This window comes from Amphiprion ocellaris, chromosome 16 (genome assembly GCF_022539595.1).
Source record: "Amphiprion ocellaris isolate individual 3 ecotype Okinawa chromosome 16, ASM2253959v1, whole genome shotgun sequence".
Classification (NCBI taxonomy): Eukaryota; Metazoa; Chordata; class Actinopteri; family Pomacentridae; genus Amphiprion; species Amphiprion ocellaris.
The window spans coordinates 32,100,516-32,119,711 of NC_072781.1; the positions used below are offsets into that span (position 1 = coordinate 32,100,516).

The window sequence follows — 19,196 nt, forward strand, 5'->3', positions numbered from 1 at the left end:
CATTTTCAACATTTTTGGGAAATCTTTGAACATTTTTTTGGTGGAAAAAAAGAAATGTTAAGAATGTTTCTTAAGAACATTCACAAAAAAATCAACCAGAATCCAGCGAATTTCACTGGGTTTTGGTTTATTTTTTTTTTGTGAATGGTCTTAAAGAAAATATTAGAAGTTTTGCTGATGTGTATGTAATCATTTTAGATATTTTTAGGATTTTTTTGGAAGATTTTTACTCATTTTTGAAAATATTTACAAGAATTTTCTTGCCATATTTGGGGGATTTTTTTAAAAAAATAAAATTTTAAGGGAAACTTTTAAGGAATTATTGGAATTTTCTTCCTGAAGGTTTTGCAAATTTTCAGAAATTTGGGGAATTTTTTTTACTGAATTTTGGGATTTTTTTTTCAGACAAGGAAACAATATTTTTTGGTGCCTATAAATGAGGACAACAGGAGGGTTAACCAACAGTGAGGAAAAACATAAAAACAGCCAAAAATGCCCAGATTCTGCTTTGAGTTCAGAGGTTAATTTCTTGTACGTCTTCATGAAATGCCACCTGCTTCATCCTATCTCCATTCTTTTGTACTTTCATTTCTATAATCATGTGTCTGCTGTGGATGATAGCTTAGCTCTCTATCAGACGTACCAGTTGGTGTAGAGGCTGGTGATGGTGGGCTCCCCGTGGCTGTCCAGGTGTTGCGTCTGCTGCAGCAGGACGTTGTTGAAGACTCGGGTGATGTCGATGGTGACGTAGTTCTCTATGGACTGCAGCACCGTCATGTAGGCTCGGACGCTGGTCAGCAGCTCGCTGGGCTTGGCTATCTCCTGGGTGGCCTGGTTGTACATTGTCATCCCCACGATGGACCTGCACACATCACAGGGTAATTAAAGGTGTGATGATGGAGGCCAAATCTGTAAAAACACGTAAAATCTCACCACATTCAACAGAAAAGGCAGTTTCACTACGAAAAGAGGCAAAATCATAGCAAAAAGAGGCTAAATTTCTACAAAAAGATGCAGAATTATCAAAAAAAGAGGCAAAATTTCTACAAAAATAACAAAATTACCACAACAAATATGGAAAACCCCGAATGAAAAGATGCAAAATCACCATTAAAAGATGCAAAATCACCACAAAAAGAGGCAGAATTATTGCAAAAAGAGGCAGAATTTCACCGTCTTCAAGAACCTACAAGAGAAGTCCAGTTGATTTCTACTGAAGCTCCAATGATCATAGCTAAAAAAGGTGTTAATTTACACATTAATTGAAAGAATACATATAATGTCTACATAAGAAAGTATCTCACTGAATATTAACTCCCTCTTTTAAATCATTAAATTGCAAAATCTATTATTTTTATTGTATTTAACTGCAAAAATCAAAATATTTTACAGATATTTGTCATTACTTTTAAGGAAAAATAGCCAATAATAAGGTTTAAAAAGTTCCAGTTTTTCCTGTTTTGTAAAATTTTACAGGAAAAAGAAATAATTCAAACATTAACTGTAAAAAAAAACCCCCAAAAAACAAACAAACAAAAAAAAGAAACAGGCCAAAACTATCCAAGATGTCCACATCAAAAAATTGTGTTTTTTCAAACAAACAAAAGTAATTTGTTCTTACTGTATTTAAAATCAGATGAAATTATCATTATTTTACAGATATTTGACATCACTTTTAAAGAAAAATTGTCTATATCAAGGAGGTGTGGTGAAAACACAACACACCAAAAAATCTCTTGTGGTGTCGGGTATCACTTTGAAATTTTTATTCCTTTTCCAAAGTTAAATCTCTGAACCTTATAACTCCACAGTGGGTTAAAAAGGCATCTCATCTGAATTTTTTTTTAAATCACTAAAATTATAGCATTTATCAGAGCTAGAAACTGTATAAACAGAAAGAACCTCTGGATTTTCAACTTTCTGGTGGTCCTTAAAATACTTTTCCATCAGAAAATTGAACCAAATCTCATCTTAAAATCATGATTTTTACATAAAAATTATATATTCTACACATCTCATTTAAAAATTAACCAAAAATGAAGCATTTGTTCGAATTGGACTGTGTAAAAACAAAAAAAAACTGCATTCGACAACACAAACGTAAAGTTATTAGCGACTCAACTGCAACCAACACATAACATCATACGACAAAAAAATTCAGCTTTCTGTTAAACTGCAGGCAGTGTTTCCACATAGCAGGGATAAATAAACTAATTAATAAAACACATATAGTATTTAGAGCCATTATTTATTTTCCAGTGCTGGTTACACATGTGGGCACTTGGAAAAATGTTATCTAGGGTTTTTTACCCTCCTGTTGCCCTCATTTACAGGCACCAAAAAATATTGTTTCCTTGTCTGAAAAAATCCAAAAATTCAGCAAAAAAATTCTCCAAATTTCTGAAAATGTGCAAAACCTTCGGGAAGAAAATTCCAATAATTCCTTAAAAGTTTCCCTTAAAAGTTTTATTCAAAAAAAAAAATAAATCCCCCAAATTTGGGAAGAAAATTCTTGTAAATATTTTCAAAAAATGAGTAAAAATCTTCCAAAAAAATCCTAAAAACATCTAAAGTGATTCCATATATATCAGTAAAACTTGTAATATTTTCTTTAAGAACATTCACAAAAAAGTCAGCCAAAATCCAGTGAAATTCATTGGATTTTGGTAGATTTTTATGTGAATGTTCTTAAGAAACAGTTTTAACATTTCTTTTTTTCTACCAAGATTTCCCAAAAATGTTGAAAATGTGGACATCAGAAGTTTCACTGTGAAAATATTTTTTTCCCACATTTTCAAACTTTAAACCGGATCAATTTTGACCCACAGGACGACACGAGGGTTAAAGAAATTCAACCTTTAAAAAAAAAAAAAAGATTTATGGCATTTTAACTTAAAAAAGAAGATATTTCCAAGTTTTCTCTTCTTCTTCATGGTTGTTCTGTTTCCGTAGACGTACAGCACTTTATATTGCAAAAAAAAGGGGGAAACTACACAGGATTCATCCAAAACTCTCAATTAATCAACTTTTAAATAATGTTAAATGCTCTGACTGTGACTTTTGCTCACTGATTATAGTCTGGGAGGATAATGGATGAATTCACGAGTTTTTTGTTTCCGTTTAGGAAAGTTTTACGTTTTGTTTGTAATTAACTGAGAGTTCGTTGTTTGTCAGACTGCAGGGTTGGATCAGACAACTTTAAACTGGACAGAACTGATCTTTTTCTGAGTGTTTGTTTGTTTGTTTACTTGGTGAATCGGATCTCCAGGTGCGAGGTGAGGTACTCCCTGGGCGTGAACGTGTGCTCCCACACCACCAGGTTGGGAACATAGTTGATGGAGAAGCAGAGTTCGGATAACGCTGTGTGGAGTTTATCCAGACTGGAGGAGGAAGAAAACGAAATAAAAAGACACTTAATAATCTGTGTTGTTTATTTTACAGACAGCTACCCATAACTGGATATATGGCAGCAGAACAATAACAGAGTTTTAATGAAATAAAACATCGATCTGAGCTGTTTACATGAGAATAAACAACTAAACAATCCTGTTATCATCATTACTGCATAGACGAGTGTTTAATGGAGGCTAATGGGAATCTAACCAACAATCACACAAGGTCAGTGATTCATTATTAATAATTATGGACTAAATAATGGAGGAATTAAAAGAGACAAAGAACAGATGGAGAGAAAGAGATAAAACTAGATAAACGGAGGCAGACGGTTATCTCCAGATTACAGAGTAGGTGTTAGTTTCCAAACTTCTGAATGAAAGGGAGCAGAAAGAAGAATAAACTGATGTAATCTGTCCCTTTTTAACAACAATCAGTCTACAATTAGCATTAAAAACAAACAATAAACAAAATGATTCTGAAGTCTGAGAGCAGATTTAATATAATATTGGTTTTAATTATGTTTTTAAATCTTGAATGTGATTTAGATTCTGATTCCTCGTCTAGATTGTTCCATAAATTGACCTCTTTTACAGAAATTACATTAATGTGGGCCTAAATCTTGGTTTCATGAAGATCTCTGATCCTTTTACTTTCTCTTTATGTAAATCTGTTCTGGACATCGACTTGTAAAGTTTATTTAAGAGCTTTATACATCATTTGCAAAATACTATAATCTACTATATGTCTGTTTTAACTGAAGGAATAACGGGTTTGTTGGATCTCTGTGTTTTTCTGAATGATTATTCTTATGGCTCTTTTCATTTTGCATCTTTTTCTAGTAATTTTATGGCTTTTGTCATCATTTTGTGGCTTCTTGCCATCATTCTATGTGTTTTTGTAGACATTATAGGACACATTTTGCATCTCTTTATAGTAATTTCATGGCTCTTATAGTCATTTTGTTGCTTCTTGTCAGAAATTCATAGCTTTTTGTCATCATTTTGGGCCTTTTGTAGTCCTTTTATGGATTTTAGTAATCATTTTATGTGTTCTTGTAGTCAGTTATTTATTTTTTTAGTCATTGTGGGATTTTTTTTCTCAACATTTTGCATGTCTTTATAGTAATTTCATGGCTTTTGTAGTCATTTTGTGGCTTTTTGCAAATCTGTTCTGGACATTTACTGATAAAGTTTCTTTATGAGCTTTACACATAATTTGCAGAACACTAAAATCTACTATGTGGTGGAATTTCAACAGTTTTAACAGAAGGAATAATGGGTTTGTTGGATCTCTATATTTTTTCGACAGATTGTTCTTATGGCTCTTTTCTGTAAAATGAAAATGGACTGGATGTTTGTCTTCCAGGCGTTTCCCCAAACTTCAACACAGCAGGTCAGATATGAAACAATCAGAGAATTATAGAACATGTAGAATACTTTATCCAACAAACCCTTTACTTTGTATAATACTTTTGAAATTTTCCCTTTTTTATACTTTGTAAGTGATTTCCAGTTCAAATTCTCATCTACCCTGAAACCCAAAACCTTAGATTCCCTCTGGTCCTCTATTCTTTCCCTCTATTAATTTCAACAGACGCATGTAAATGGTGTCTAGTCGTGGTACTGACTTGGTGACCAGTAGTCTGTTCTTCCTCATGCTCTCCACTCCTGGCTTCTCCCTCTCCGGCTCGCCTTTCTTCCCCGTCGCCTTCTTGCTCTTCTTGTTCACGGCCTGGCTGATGGTTTTCGCGCAGTGTTTCGGAAGCAGCTGAGGGAAAAAGAAGACAGATCGAGTAACAGCGACGCAGATGAAACAAAAAGCAGGACGCTGACAGATAATGTAAGAAGCTTTTAACGTCAACAGAAGCAGCATCAATGTGACGGTGTGGAGGTGTTTCCAGACAGTCGGTTAGTACGAGGAAACTTTCACATCTTTATCTGAGCAAAATCTGAAGACATCTTTACTTTCCCTTGGAATAATGTTTGAAATATTATTTTGTCTGGTCACGTAATGGCGGATCATAAACTCAGAACAGACCAGAGATATTAAAAATCAGGCCGTGACTCTGAAGAACTGTTCGACATTTTGGAAGAAGCACTGTTTTGCTTTCGGGCATATATCTGATGTAGACAGAGAAGATTCTGCTCTCTAATTCCACTTCTGGGACCTGGAGCTTCATGGAGTTTCTGCTGGTTATCTGACAAAATTACAGAACCAAGAAACAGTCCAAAATAAAACCTCCTATAAAACTATGGATTGTTCTTTTTACACTTTGGTTTAGTATGAATTGGGGATGCTAAAAATTACCTGCAGTTAATAATTTTAGCAAATAATAAAATATAAACCAATAATGCAAAAGATGAAGGACATAGATGTCAGAAAATGCACTGCAGATCAAGATGATGAAAAAAAGCTAATACAGTCTTTTCCTCATAATGTCCCTTTAAACCAGAGGTGTCAAACTCATTTTAGTTCAGGGGCCACATTCAGCCCAGTTTGATCTCAAGTGGACCAGTTTTTACTATATGATCACAACGACAAAAGTCAGATAAAAACAGACAAAAAAAACAGCAAAAACAAGACAAACTATTGCGAAAATGAGACACAAAACGTAAAAAAATTATACAACACGAAATGAAACAAAAAAAGAGACAAACAAGTTACAAAGCGACAAAATAATGGATAAACGACAAAAACGAGGCAGAAAAATAACACAAAACGGCATGCAAAACAACGAATAAAGCAAAACACAAAATGACAAAAATAAGACAAAAAACACAAGCGAGACAAAAGGGAAACACAAAACGACAAAAACATGAGACAAGTGTCAGACAAAAAACAAGAAAAAAGACAAAATCTTACAAAAATTAGACACAAAATGACAAATGAACAATCTAGTATTTGACTTTATGATCAAAACAACTTGTCATGGTCTAGAAATTCATTTAAATTTATAGTTTTACTGATTTACAATCTGCAGTTAATGTCTTCTCTGGAATTTTTACACCTTGAGGGCCGGATTGGACCCTCTGGAGGACCACTCTTGGCCCGCGGGCCTCATGTTGGACACCCCTGCTTTAAAGGATCTTGTCTCTGAGCTCCTACCTGGTCGCTGAGTGTACACTGCTCGGTGCAGATGTCAGTGATCAGGTTTCTGGCCTGTTTGGCCATTTCATCCAGAAACATGTTACACAACGACAGGCTTCGGTCTCCTATGTGGTGACGCTGAGGACACAAGAAGACACAAAAACACAACCAGGAGTCAATATTAATGTCAAGATAACATCATTTAGCAGCAACAACTGTAGAATAATCAACAACTGCTGCTTGATGTGTTTCTCTACTCCATAAATCTCCATGTAAACCAGATTCATCTCTCTGGAGGAGCTGTAATTGTTGTAGTTTTTCACCTGTAATAATTACAGTCACCATTATCGCTGTAATTTAACTAACATCTGGTGAGACGGCCGTGTATTTTAAAGCAAGAGTAAGTAGTTTTTCTGCATGAATAGTTGATTCTTTTTCTACTTTTTTCTCTTTAAAAACCGCTGTGTTAAATTGTGTTAAAATTAAAAGGTCAAACAGGATCCTGCTCAGTTCTAAATGTCCAACACCAAATCTGACAGAAAATAAAGTTGATTGAGAGTTTTTCTTGTACAATCCAATATTTAAGACAAACCAATCTACCTCTGAACCCCAGAACCCACCAGTGGGTGTAAAAGGCATGTTATCGTTTATAAAATCACCAAAACTACACAATTTATCAGAGAAAACCTCCAAAAAACAGAAAGAATCATCACATATAACATGCAGTTCTATTCAGAAAATTACCCAAATCTAAGCTTAAAATTGTGATATTTCATCAAAATCACAAAAATTTACCTGAACTTAACCATTTCTAAACAACAAACAACAACAACAAAGAGTTTTCTGATCACCTCAATGCAAAACATGCTGCTGTTAGCACCAGAGCTAAAGCTACGTGTTCACAGGGAGGTTTTTTCTCACATGGAAACGCTGGGCCACTAGGTGGTCACATGACAGACTTTCAGACAGCTAGAAACGTCGGACCAACACGGTCGTAAACTTTTCTATTACTAAAACTGTTCAGCAAAAGCGAGAAAGCAGCTGCTGAATCTGTCCTCATTTTAGTTCAATGATGGCTGGTTTAGACATTTAACGAAAGTTTCACGTCAGACTTCCAACCCCTGCGCCTCATTTGCATAAATGTAACTATTTTATGCAAATGAGCTCCAGGTCGACCCACCATACGTTAGCTGCGACTGTCCTGGTACCGGCTAACGGGGTAGCCATCCCATAACAGACCACTTTTCAAAACATTTAAAGTGCTTGAGTTTACAAAAAGTCTTCAAATGTTGAATATAATCTCTATAATGCCACTTTGAGTCTGCAGTAATCTGTGAATGTAGGAGACAGATGAAAAATGCAGATAAATAGAAATGAAACAAACATTTTTGCTGTTTAAGTTCACGTATATGTCTACTCATCAATTCAACCAAAATTTATCTGATTTGAATAACTTTGATTATTGTGTCAAAAATGTGATTAATCACAATTAATTAATGACAAAGCCTCTTATAAATTGGATACATTTTTTAAATTGCGTCCCACCAATAGTAAAAATGTCCCAGGAGCAAGAAATGTGTAGAAACTTCTTAGGGTTTGGGGGGTTAAAAGGTAAGAAATCAACTGTTAATAGTTAGTCGTATCTGCGTACAAAGACATCAATCCCTGGATTATTTTAATACTCTGGAAAACTTCCAAATGTGACGACTGTTGAGTAAATCCTGATGCATCATTTTCTGCAATTTCTGAGTGAATTCATGGATGTTTCTTCACAACGAACAGCGCTATCTTCAGAAAGTGTAAGATATCAAAGGATCAATAATTTTTTCATGCCAGGTTAAAGTTCCTCTGGGGAGGCTTTTGGCATTCAGCTCGTCTTTTACAGAACACATCATGCAGCTTCCGGATCCAGGAGTTGAATTACAGTAAGTATCTTTTCCTCTGTAATGGTAATCCTGCGTTAGACAGCGGTATTGCGTATTTGTATGTGTATTTGTGTACGCACCTCCTCAGGACAGAGCTCGTGTGTGCAGGACATGAAGTGTGTGCAGAGCAGAGGGAAGCAGATGGAGTGTCGGCTCTGGGATGGAAGCTCCAAACACTGCTGGAACATCTTCTCAAACGCTCGGCTGTAGAAGCTACAAAAACACACAGAGGACGGTTAGAATCACAAATTATCTCAGTTTATCTACATGTGAGGTTCGTGTGTCTCACCAAAAAATGGAAAGGTCCGACGTCTCCACCAGCATCTCCACCAGCGAGTCGACCATCTTGGTGTGGAAGATGATGGTGTTCATCATTTTACCGAGCTCCTTGTGATCAGATATACCCAGACTGGCTTTAGAGACGCTGGTGTACGCCTGCAGAGAAGGAAAAACGTAAAACAAAGTATGAGGACATGAAAGAACAGATGGAAACAAAGGGTTCTGTAATTCTATCTTGAGTTACTGAACAATAACGTTCACCCTTTGGGTTTGTGGTGCAACATTAGAATTGGAAATTTGCACCACAATCTCCACTAGCGGGTTTGAAACCATCTTGTCTGTAAAAACTGGCCATAATTACACCATTTATTAGAGCCAGAAACTGTAAAAACAGAAAAAATTTGCAGATTTTGAGCTTTCCAACAGTCTTTGAATGCCTCGTGTGTGACTTGAAGTTCCATCTGGGAAATTAACCCAGCGTAAAACTGCGATATTTAATCATAATCTTGTTAGAAAATTTGTAAAAAATTAACAGCTTGCTATAACCAAATTTTGGAAAAAAAAAAAAAATTCAGCCCCCTTCAGGTTGAGTTTATACAAAACAGATAGTAGCAGCAGGGTGGTGTAAATGTGAAAAAAATCAAAATGCACGCAGCAAACTATCTATTAGAGTTACTGAACAACAATATTCACCCTTTGCAACCACTAGCAGGTTTGAAAGGCATCTCATCTTAAAAAACTCACCAAAATTACACCATTTATTTGAGCCAGAAGCTGTATAAACAAAAAAATTTGTGGACTTTGAGCTTTCTGACAGTCTCTGAATGCCTCGTGTGTGACTTGAAGATACATCTGGAAAATTAGCCAAATTTAAGCGTAATTCTAAAGATTTACTTAAAAAATTAACCGCTTGCTATGACTGAAATTCTGCGCTCTTCAGGTTGAGATAGTAGCAGCAAAGTGGTAGAAGTGTGAATAGATTAAAAATGCACGCAGCATGATATCTATTGTTGTTACTGAACAATAATGTAAACCCTATACAACCACTAGCCGGTTTGAAAGGCATCCTGTCTTAAAAAAAAAAACAAATTACACCGTTTATCGGAGCCAGAAACTGGAAAAACTGGAAAAAAAATCTGTGGATTGTGAGCTTTCCAACAGTCTTTGAATGCCTCGTGTGTGACTTGAAGTTTCAGCTGGCAAATAATCTATATTTAAGTGAATTTCTAATGGTTTAATTGAAAAAATTTGACACAAATTAACAGGTTGCTATGACCAAATTTGGAAAAAAGTAAAAATTCTGCACTCTTCAGGTTGAGATAGCAGCAGCAGAATGGTGGAAATGTGAAAAAATTCAGCAGCAAGCAGCAAAATATCAATAAAATGCAGAACCAATATTTTCCCCCATATTTGTAACACCTGGAGGCAGTTGGAAAGATGTTGTACGTGTTGAGTCCAAGTTTTTTCTGTTTTGCTAAAATAGAAATAATCAAAGAGATTCTCTCTCCCTCTGATCCTGGTTCTTCTGTTTCCATGGAGTCCACAACAAGTAAAGATGCAAAAATAGCAGAAAATGTTCAGAAACTGTGAGGTTCAGCAGGTTAATATTTCATGAGTTTGTGGAAACCAGGCTGCACTAGAACAACTACTCTGGCCTCAGAAATGTGTTTTTAAGAGGAGTTAAATCACTACGTTTGTGTTTGTACCTGCAGTCTGAACCAGTCCAGCCTCATCCCTCTGAAGTCAAACACCTCGCCGTCCTCCACTGGAACACAAACACAACAGTTTAACCAAATTAAACACAATTTCTTTCATCTGTTAATTCCAAACATTCACCTTAATCATTATTACTACTGCAGTATAAATAATTCTGCTGTTATCTTCCTCTGAGGCTCACCTTGTTTGACGCTGAGGGAGGTCATAGTGTTGACAAATGAAGACATGATTATAGATTCATCCTCTGGACACACCGACAGGTTCTGGGAAAGAAAAACATGGTGAGAAGGATGGTTAGAAAGACAACTAGAGTGGATAAAATGTGTATTATAAGAGACATTTTTAAAGATTTAGCTTTAACTAGGACAAAAAAGTGGATTTTTAAATTTTCTGCTGACAGTGGAAAAATAATTTAACACTAAGAAAAGGTTTAAACAAAAACTAACATGTACATGTAACATGACATTAAAATTCCATCAAAACATAGAGAATTTCTAAGTCATGTATGGTGAAATAATTACAGCCTTACAGAGATGCTGTTGGACAAATAATACTTTTCTTTAGGAGAAAAGTGATTTCTAGTCACCAAACTGCTCAACTTCAGCAACACCTTCTCAGACTTTGTGTTGTATTTTGTGCTTTTTTCAGAGTTTTGTGCGTGTTTCTACCTGCACCAGCTCATTCAGCACCACAGCATCAAAGCCAGACAGATACTGGACGTAGTATCGCTGCATCACTGGTCCATATTTCCTGACATGAGCTCTGAGCTCCTCCATGTAGAAGATCAGCTCTGCTATGTGTCTGAAAAACACACAAACTCACATCAACGACCTGAGACTGAAGAAACAATAGCAGTAAAGTACAAAACGTGCAGGTAAATAAAGGTGCTGTGCATACATCAAGCTGTTCCTGCTTCAGAAGAGGCCTTTAGTGGGTGACGACTCACAACAACCAAGTCTGTGTTCAAGTACTTCACAAAAATCTGCATTTTCTTGTATTTCTCACCATTTAATTTAAAGAAAATGCTGTTTTAATTCTCAGTTGTAATAATGTTTCTTAAACCCTGCATGTGTACAGCCACTCTGCTGTGAATTTGTTCTTACTTGTCGATGAAATCATCTGTGCTTTTCTTCTGGATGTTGTCTGCGTGTCGAAGCAGCCAGATGATCTCGTCACGGGCGAACGACAACGCCATGAACACAAATAACGCCTGGAGGATGGAAGCACAGCGGAGGGTGGAGAGATTTAGACATTTGGAATCTGCATTTAAACTGTGATTGTAGCATTTAAACCCTCTGAACCCCAAAACCTGCTGGGGGATTTCACTAGCGTGTTTTCTTAAAAGACAAAATGACACCATTAATAAAGTCAGAAAAACAGAAAGAACTGTCTGTTTGTTGAACTACTTATTTGCGCAGCTCCATCCAAAAACGTATCCAAATCTAAGCTTAAAATCATGATATTTCTTCAGAAACACTTCTTTTCTACATGTCTTTTAAATATTAACAAAAAACAAACAGCCAGCTTTACTCAGATTCTGTAAAAAATTAAAAATAAAAAATCCAATTCTGCACTTTTCGGCACAACTGAAAAGCGCTGCCTGACTCAGAGTGTTTGGTTGAACTGCAGGCAGTGTTTCCACAGAGCAAAGGAGACGACTAATTAAAATATACAAGTAGGACACTTTCTTAGTGTTTAGTCATAATATTTTCCAGTGTTGGTCACGCTTGTGGGACACCGTTATACATATTGATTGTATTTTTTTTTGGTTTTTTGCAACATAGATTATAAATAAATAAATAAAATGGCTAATACTTTTGCCAACTTCTTTAGAGCCAATCTGAGCCACTAAAAGCTACTTAAAGGTGATATTTTAGTTCTGAAGGCAGTTTTGTGTGATGCACAAGGACCTCTATGTTTTTATGTTATTATGTGAAGTTACTTCATGCACTATATTTGGATTGAAATAGTAAGTATTTAGTAAAACAATCAGCCTTGAAATGTGGTATTTTGTTGTTTTTAAGGGGACATTACCTTATTCTAGTTGTTCACTTTGAGCTGCTAACTCAGTAGTGTTATTTAAGGTGGTATTGTGTGTTATCTTTGGATCCAGCAATCCAGACTAGTTAGTGGTAGGCTAGGGCTTTTTAAGGTAGTTTAGTATGATGCATTTAACTATAAGAACCTTTATGCTTTTATGTTATCATTTGACGATACTTCACACAGGATATTAGTATTGCAATAATAAGTATTAAATGAGATAGCCAGCTACTTCATGTGGTAATTCACTGTTTTTAAGGTGGCATTCCCTTACTCAGGCTGCTCGTTTAGTGCTGATCACATAAAACTGAATGTAGGGACATTTAAGGTGGTATTCTGTGTTACTATTGGACACCACAGTCCGGCTAATACAGTTGCCAACGTCTTCAGAGCTGTTCTAAGGAACTAAAAGCTATTTATAATGTATGTTTTTTTTTTGTTTTTAAGGCAGCTTTTTTATGATGCACTGACCTGGAGGACCATCTATGTTTTTATGTTATCATGTGAAGTTATTTCATGCACTGTATAGTAATTATTTAGATAGACAGTCAGCTATTTCAAGTGGTTGTATAATGTTGATTAAGGTGACAAAACCTTACTAAAGTTGTTGGCGCTGTAAAACTGAATGCAGGGCTATTTAAGGTGGTATTCTGTGTTACCTTCGGACCCAGCAGTCCAGGCTGGTCGGCTAAAACGGTTGCCAACTCCTTCAGAGCTGATCTGAGGAACTTGCGTCTCTCTCGGTGCATGGATCCTCTGCAGAGTCAGAGCATCAAAACACAGCAGCGTCGTGATTAAAAGGTATTTTGACACTTTCAGGACAATCCCACAAGTGGAAGAAAAGCAAGCAGATGACAGTGACGGCAGAAGAATGAGAGCGGAGATGAAAGGGGGAGACGGAATGAGTAATGAGGATAAAAGCAGACATGAGACAGAGGGGGAGACAAAGAGCCGAGGATGAAACGGTGAAAGGAACGACGATCGGATAAAGAGGGAAAGAACACGATGTTTCAGCGCGAGACTCCCAGCGAGGATGGAAGAAAAGCTGCGATGACAGGTTAGAAAAAGGAAGCTAAAACAGACCAGGAATATAAATGTATAATACAGAACATGTTGGCAGTGAAATAAATCAGAAAATGAGATTTATTTTTTAGAAGTGCGGAACAGAACAGTAAAGACGGGTTGATGGGATACATACGCGTGAGACAGCGCCTGTTCTTTACACTCCCTGATGTCGTTGATGCGTTTGTTGTAGCTGGAAAACACACAAAGCAGGAAAGTTGTTTAAAAAGAACAAATTCAGAAAACAGTCCATCAACACGACACGTTCAATTTTCTGCTTTTGTCTCACCGATGCTCCAAAACCCAGAAACAGTCAACAGATATGAAACTGAATAAACGGCACATTTGAGAAGCTGCAACATGGAAATTTGACTTTTGCAAAGAAAAATGTCTTAAATAATCAAACTATTACCAAAATAATTTCAATATTATCAAATCTGCAGTAGAACTAGTCCAATATTCAAGGTAAAATGTCAGAAATTACCATTATAAAGAAGCATTGTGGACAAGCCTGACCTACAAAATCAGATTCTTGAGATGTTTCACAGTAAAATGACTATTCCCACTGAAATCAGCAGTGAAATATCTGTCAAAAACAATCAAAAATGTTTTATTTTTATATTGTCCAGCCCTAGATAGTTATTAATCTCACTCAGCAAATCTCTAAAAACTGTTTGTACATCAGATAAAGAGTGTCTCTGTGTCGAGACATGAATCAGAATAACTTCCCTGCAGGGAAACTGTTTTGCTTCTAAAATAGAAGAACGTAGTAAAATATCACAGAACACAAAAATACTAGGGCTGGACCTGAATATCCGAACACCCCAATGTTTGGTCATTACGGTGGTATCCGAATATTTATTTTGAGATCTGAATATTCGGATTCCAATGAATAGACATATATGTGCTTATAATTTAAAATTAATACAATTTTAAAATGGGACATGTAGAAAAAAGTGATTTTGATGACTTAAAGCCTGGATTTAGTTCAGTTTTTCCTCTATGGATCATAACATCAGCATAAGTAGTTCAAAGACCTTCAAAAAGTTGAAAACCCAGAGATTCATTCAGTTTTCATAGTTTCTGGGTCGGATAAATGGTGTCATGTTGATGGTTCTTTTATTAGGAATATAATTTTTTTTAAATATAAAAATATATACAGATTTTGTATAAACTAAAAGTTAATAATTAAGTTATTAAAATACAGACAGACAAACCAATGCCAATGCTGTCACATAACTGTGCCGAGGCTCCGCCTCCTTGGCAGAGTAATAACTTAAACAACTAAATGTTAGTTTCATTTCTATTTATCTGCATTTTTCATCTGTCTACTACATTCACAGATTACTGCAAACTCAAAATGCAGTTATAACGATTATATTCAACATTTTAAGACTTTTTGTAAACTCAATCACTTTCATGTCTTCTATAGTGGTTTATTATGGGATGGCTACAGCTTTAGCCGGTACCAGGAAAGTCGTAGCTAACGTTAGCTCTGGTGCTAACAGAGCACATGAATGAAAGTGTGAGTTTTCATGGAAAGCATTAAACTACCTGCCTGGGTGATTGAACAGTAGCGTAAATCTAAAGAAATCTAATTCAATGCGTCTAGTTCCATGTAACAAGAGCTGCTCTGTCGTCACTGTTGAACTCAGGAATCCAGTCTCATCAGGCTAATATTGTCTCTCACTTGGACACCTGACGTTTGACTTAAACATGAAATTCAAATTGAAGATTTGTTGTTTTGACACAGTTTTGTAGATTCATCTCATCACAGATGGAACGCCACACATTTACATAACAGGAGTGTTGCAGGAGCACTGGGAGCAGAGCATCGCTGCTATTTCAAATGTAAATCAGGTAGCTCCACCGCTAACTTTTGGATATGTAGGCGGCAGATCGGTTCCTCCACATTAATGTGACCAAGAATAGCAGTAATCCCTCCACCTCTTTCCCTGCCGCTCCTGGATTTACTCCTGGATCCGTCTGGAGACCGAGGACCATAACTCACCCTCTGATGTTGACGAACAGGTCTTCTGCAGCCTTGTGGATGTGGAAGACTTCGTCCCTGAACAGACAGAGGCAGGTGGAGCTCTGCAGAGCCAGTTTCCACAAAGACAGAGCTGCTGCGTCGCTGTTCAGCACCGCGTGACACAGGATGAAGCCGACTGCAGAGAAAACAGAGGAAAACGTGATGGAATTACGCTGAAGTCTGTTCATCAACCAGCTACCGGTTCAGGTGTTTAGACTCTCGGTGTTTCTGCAGAACTTACAGACGATCCACTTCTCCATCGCGTCCAGTGACAGATATTCACACGGCATCTAAACACAAACAGATGGATGATTTCAGGCTTTTCCAGTTAAATTATTTGATCAAAACCATGACTAAAGGAGGTAAACAGATTTTAAAAAGCCTTGATGAAGCTCATTAAGGGTCATTCCAGAATTAGGGGACATTTTACGCCCCACCATCAAATTTCAAATAATCCATGTAGAAAATCCTAAAACATGCAGTTGTTGCGTAAATGTTCTTGTTCTGAGACCAAATCTAAAAAAAAACTAGGAGAAAAGAATGTTTGAAAATGTTTTTAAAATACCAAATAAGTCTGGAGTTCCCCCCAAAATGTCATTTTTCTCTTGTCCCCCTGATGACCAAACTGGATCTCTAATGAAACAGTTCAAATTAAATTTAAATCTCCTTTTAATATTTTTAAAAACATTTATTATGCACGGAACGTGTGTCCCACAACAACCCCGTTAGCATAACCTTTTGATGACGTTTTTGTCTTTTGTATCTTGTTTTTGTCACTTTCCATTTCCTTTTTGTTGTTTTGTCTTTTGTTTTTGTTGTTTTGTGTCTTGTTTTTGTCGTTTTGTCTTGTTTTTGTCTTTTGTGTCAAGTTTCTGTCATTTTATGTCTTGTTTTTGTCATTTACATCATCAAACAGTTGTCCTATAGAATGTGCAGAGCAAAGCTATGTCCTCTCTTCTATTTTTCATATCTTCATCACATTGTCAGCCTTGATTGAATGTCTCACTCTACCTCATATTATCAAGATCAGACTAATTCTTTGGACTGTTTTCCATCAGTCAGTTTGTCCTCTTGGTCAGCAGTAACAGCAGCTAAATATCTAGCTTCTACTGCTGAGAAAAAGATCACATTAGCATGGATTAGCAACCCTGTTACTGTGATTAGAGTAGGGTTAGCAAACAACACAGAAAACATGGAATAAAAATGCTACCATTGATGTGGAAGCTGAGCCAATCAAGCCTTTGATAGTTTATTACCTATTATTGATGAATATGGAGCAGAAAACTGGTTTATTTTTCAAACATTTTGAAGCCCAAATGTCCTCCAATTCTGGAATGAGCCTTAAATTAAAAGACTGAACTGAAACATTTTTAATCCTCCCCTGGATCATATATGAAGCAGGACGATATAATCTGGCTAAACTGATGAATAATTCCAGACATTGTGGTACTAACGGTGTCTGACTGAGCAGGATTTAACATGGTGGAGGGAGCAGAGATGAGCGACAGCAGCTGGGCGTTCCTCCACTGGTCAGCAGACAGATTCCTCCTGGGATAAACCATCTGAAGGCTGATCAGAGCGTCTGACAGCGACTGCGGGACAAAAACAAACCGGAGCATTACAAACGTTGAAACTGAATGAGGAGCACAGTCTCAAGGTAAATTTGTGACAAATAACAACCAGTTTATTGGAGTGTGAAGATGAATTTCTGAATGAGTGAGGATAGAACGACATCTAGACATTAACCTTAATAGATTCTTCATCTTTAGAGGCCAATGAGAACTTTAAAGCCATCAGAGGTTGTGTTAATCTAATGCTTTTAATTTCATAGCAAAACATTATTGTGCAGTGTTGCTCCTGAAATATGTGAAGGCTACAGTGGAGCATTTTATCTGTGTAGGTTAAAGTGAATTAGCCAGGAATGATTCTCCATCATGTGAGTTTGTTTAACTGCAACCTGAGTGGATAAAGTGCAGGAAACACGTAAGAGTTTGAAACGGAAGTTGACTTTAAAAATAACAATAAAATCGCCACAATTTCACCATTTATCTGAGCCAGAAACAGCAAATGTGAAATAATTTTTTAGCTTTCCGGCAGTCCTTGAACTGTATAGTTACTAAATGTAACCAAAACTCAGCTTTAAATCATGCTATTGCATCAAAATCACTTTATTCTATATGTCTTATTAAGCCTGGTTGTCTTAAATTACACCATTTATCAGATTCAGAAACTGTAAAGAACAGAGAGAATCAGAGGTTTTTAAAAGGTCTCTGATGAAATCTCTCCTTTTCTGTTGGGAAAATTAATCAAATCTAAGTGCAAAGTTGTGACATTTCATCAAAATCACTTTGTTCTACATGTGACACCAAAATAAACCATTTTCTCTAACTGCGCTCTGTGAAAAAATTAAAATTCAGTGCTCCTCCTTGCAACCGTGAAGCCACTATTGACTCAGCTGCAACCAACAGTCACGGGACAAAAATTCAGGAAATATTCATCTGAACTGCAGGCTGTGTTTCCACAGAGCACAAAATAAAAATGCAAGTAATAAAATATCTATAATAAGATGAATCACAGTTCTGTTCGGATGATTAATTCAATTTAAACTTAAAACCATTAAAATCACTTTAATGTAAGTCAATATGATGCTACTTTAGGGGTGTGTTATGATTTTTTCTGCATTACTTTAAATTTGCTTTTAAATAAGTTGATATTTCAGCTCTCATGTTTAGGAGCAATAAACAGTTTCACTTTGAAATGTGGCACTAAAAAGCTTTGCCTCATAAAACAACAACAAACATTGTAGGTCAGACTGCCAACGACTGTGGTGTTATTTTAATAACGGCAGAATTCACAGAGGAAAGGGAATATGAGAATAACGACGAGTGTCAAGGAATGACATAAAAACAACTTGTGTTTGTACTTTGTGTGTTTATCGGTGTCGGGTTTTCTACCTTTCCATGTGGGACGAACTCCTCCATCATCTTCTTCAAAGGGTTCTCGTAATCCACGATCATCTGGCCCAGCCTCGGGTATTCCCTGTCACTGCACAACACAGCGCCACGGTTACCATAGCGACCACACGGAGGCTTCATCACACAGAAATAATCTTGGCTGAGAGCAGATGTTTGTGGAGATTAGCGGAGAATAACAACAAAAAGCTGCACTTGTTATTCGTTTGTGTTTGTGCGAAGCGGCGGCGTTTTCTCGTCTTTTTAATCTGTTTTTATGGCTTTCCGTCACCTGGCTCCGTGCGTCATCTCGTGGGCGTAGTTGTACAGGCCGATGATGGCCTTCCTCTCCTCGATGCGAGACAGAATGATCATCAGAGTCGTGTACGTCACCACCAGGTCCAGGTAGTTCTTGGTCAGGTCGAAGTTCACCGTCTGACACCAAGCAGAGAGACAAAAGTGGCGTTTTTAGACGTCAGATATTAATAAGATCTCTGCAGCAGAAAGAATTTAAAAGCTTGGAGCGTCATGTAGTCGATATAAAGGACAGCAAAGATAGGATGGAAGAGTAAATATTCTGAAATACATCTGTAAAAAAAACATTAAATGAGAAGGCGTGTCCAAGCTTTTGACTGATAGTGTATTTACTAACTATATGTAGCCAAAACTCAGCTTTAAATCCAATTATTTCATCAAAAGCACTTTATT

At 36.6% G+C, this 19,196-nt stretch overlaps 1 protein-coding gene across 4 annotated transcripts in view; it reads right to left on the reverse strand.

Moving 5' to 3' along the window:
* The window catches only part of nckap1 (NCK-associated protein 1), a 62,981-nt gene that overhangs the window by 17,564 nt on the left and 26,221 nt on the right, over window positions 1-19,196 (reverse strand). For all 4 annotated transcript variants that reach the window (XM_023294526.3, XM_023294525.3, XM_023294524.3 and 1 more), the window contains 17 exons: window positions 18,781-18,923; window positions 18,492-18,582; window positions 16,992-17,129; window positions 15,779-15,827; window positions 15,517-15,673; window positions 13,642-13,698; window positions 13,103-13,199; window positions 11,507-11,613; window positions 11,072-11,204; window positions 10,585-10,666; window positions 10,394-10,452; window positions 8,698-8,843; window positions 8,489-8,621; window positions 6,502-6,621; window positions 5,024-5,163; window positions 3,249-3,380; window positions 644-862 (listed from right to left, as the gene is read on the reverse strand). In XM_023294526.3, coding sequence (XP_023150294.1) covers window positions 644-862; window positions 3,249-3,380; window positions 5,024-5,163; window positions 6,502-6,621; window positions 8,489-8,621; window positions 8,698-8,843; window positions 10,394-10,452; window positions 10,585-10,666; window positions 11,072-11,204; window positions 11,507-11,613; window positions 13,103-13,199; window positions 13,642-13,698; window positions 15,517-15,673; window positions 15,779-15,827; window positions 16,992-17,129; window positions 18,492-18,582; window positions 18,781-18,923 — 2,003 coding nt within the window. The remainder of the gene's footprint in view (window positions 1-643; window positions 863-3,248; window positions 3,381-5,023; window positions 5,164-6,501; window positions 6,622-8,488; window positions 8,622-8,697; window positions 8,844-10,393; window positions 10,453-10,584; window positions 10,667-11,071; window positions 11,205-11,506; window positions 11,614-13,102; window positions 13,200-13,641; window positions 13,699-15,516; window positions 15,674-15,778; window positions 15,828-16,991; window positions 17,130-18,491; window positions 18,583-18,780; window positions 18,924-19,196) is intronic.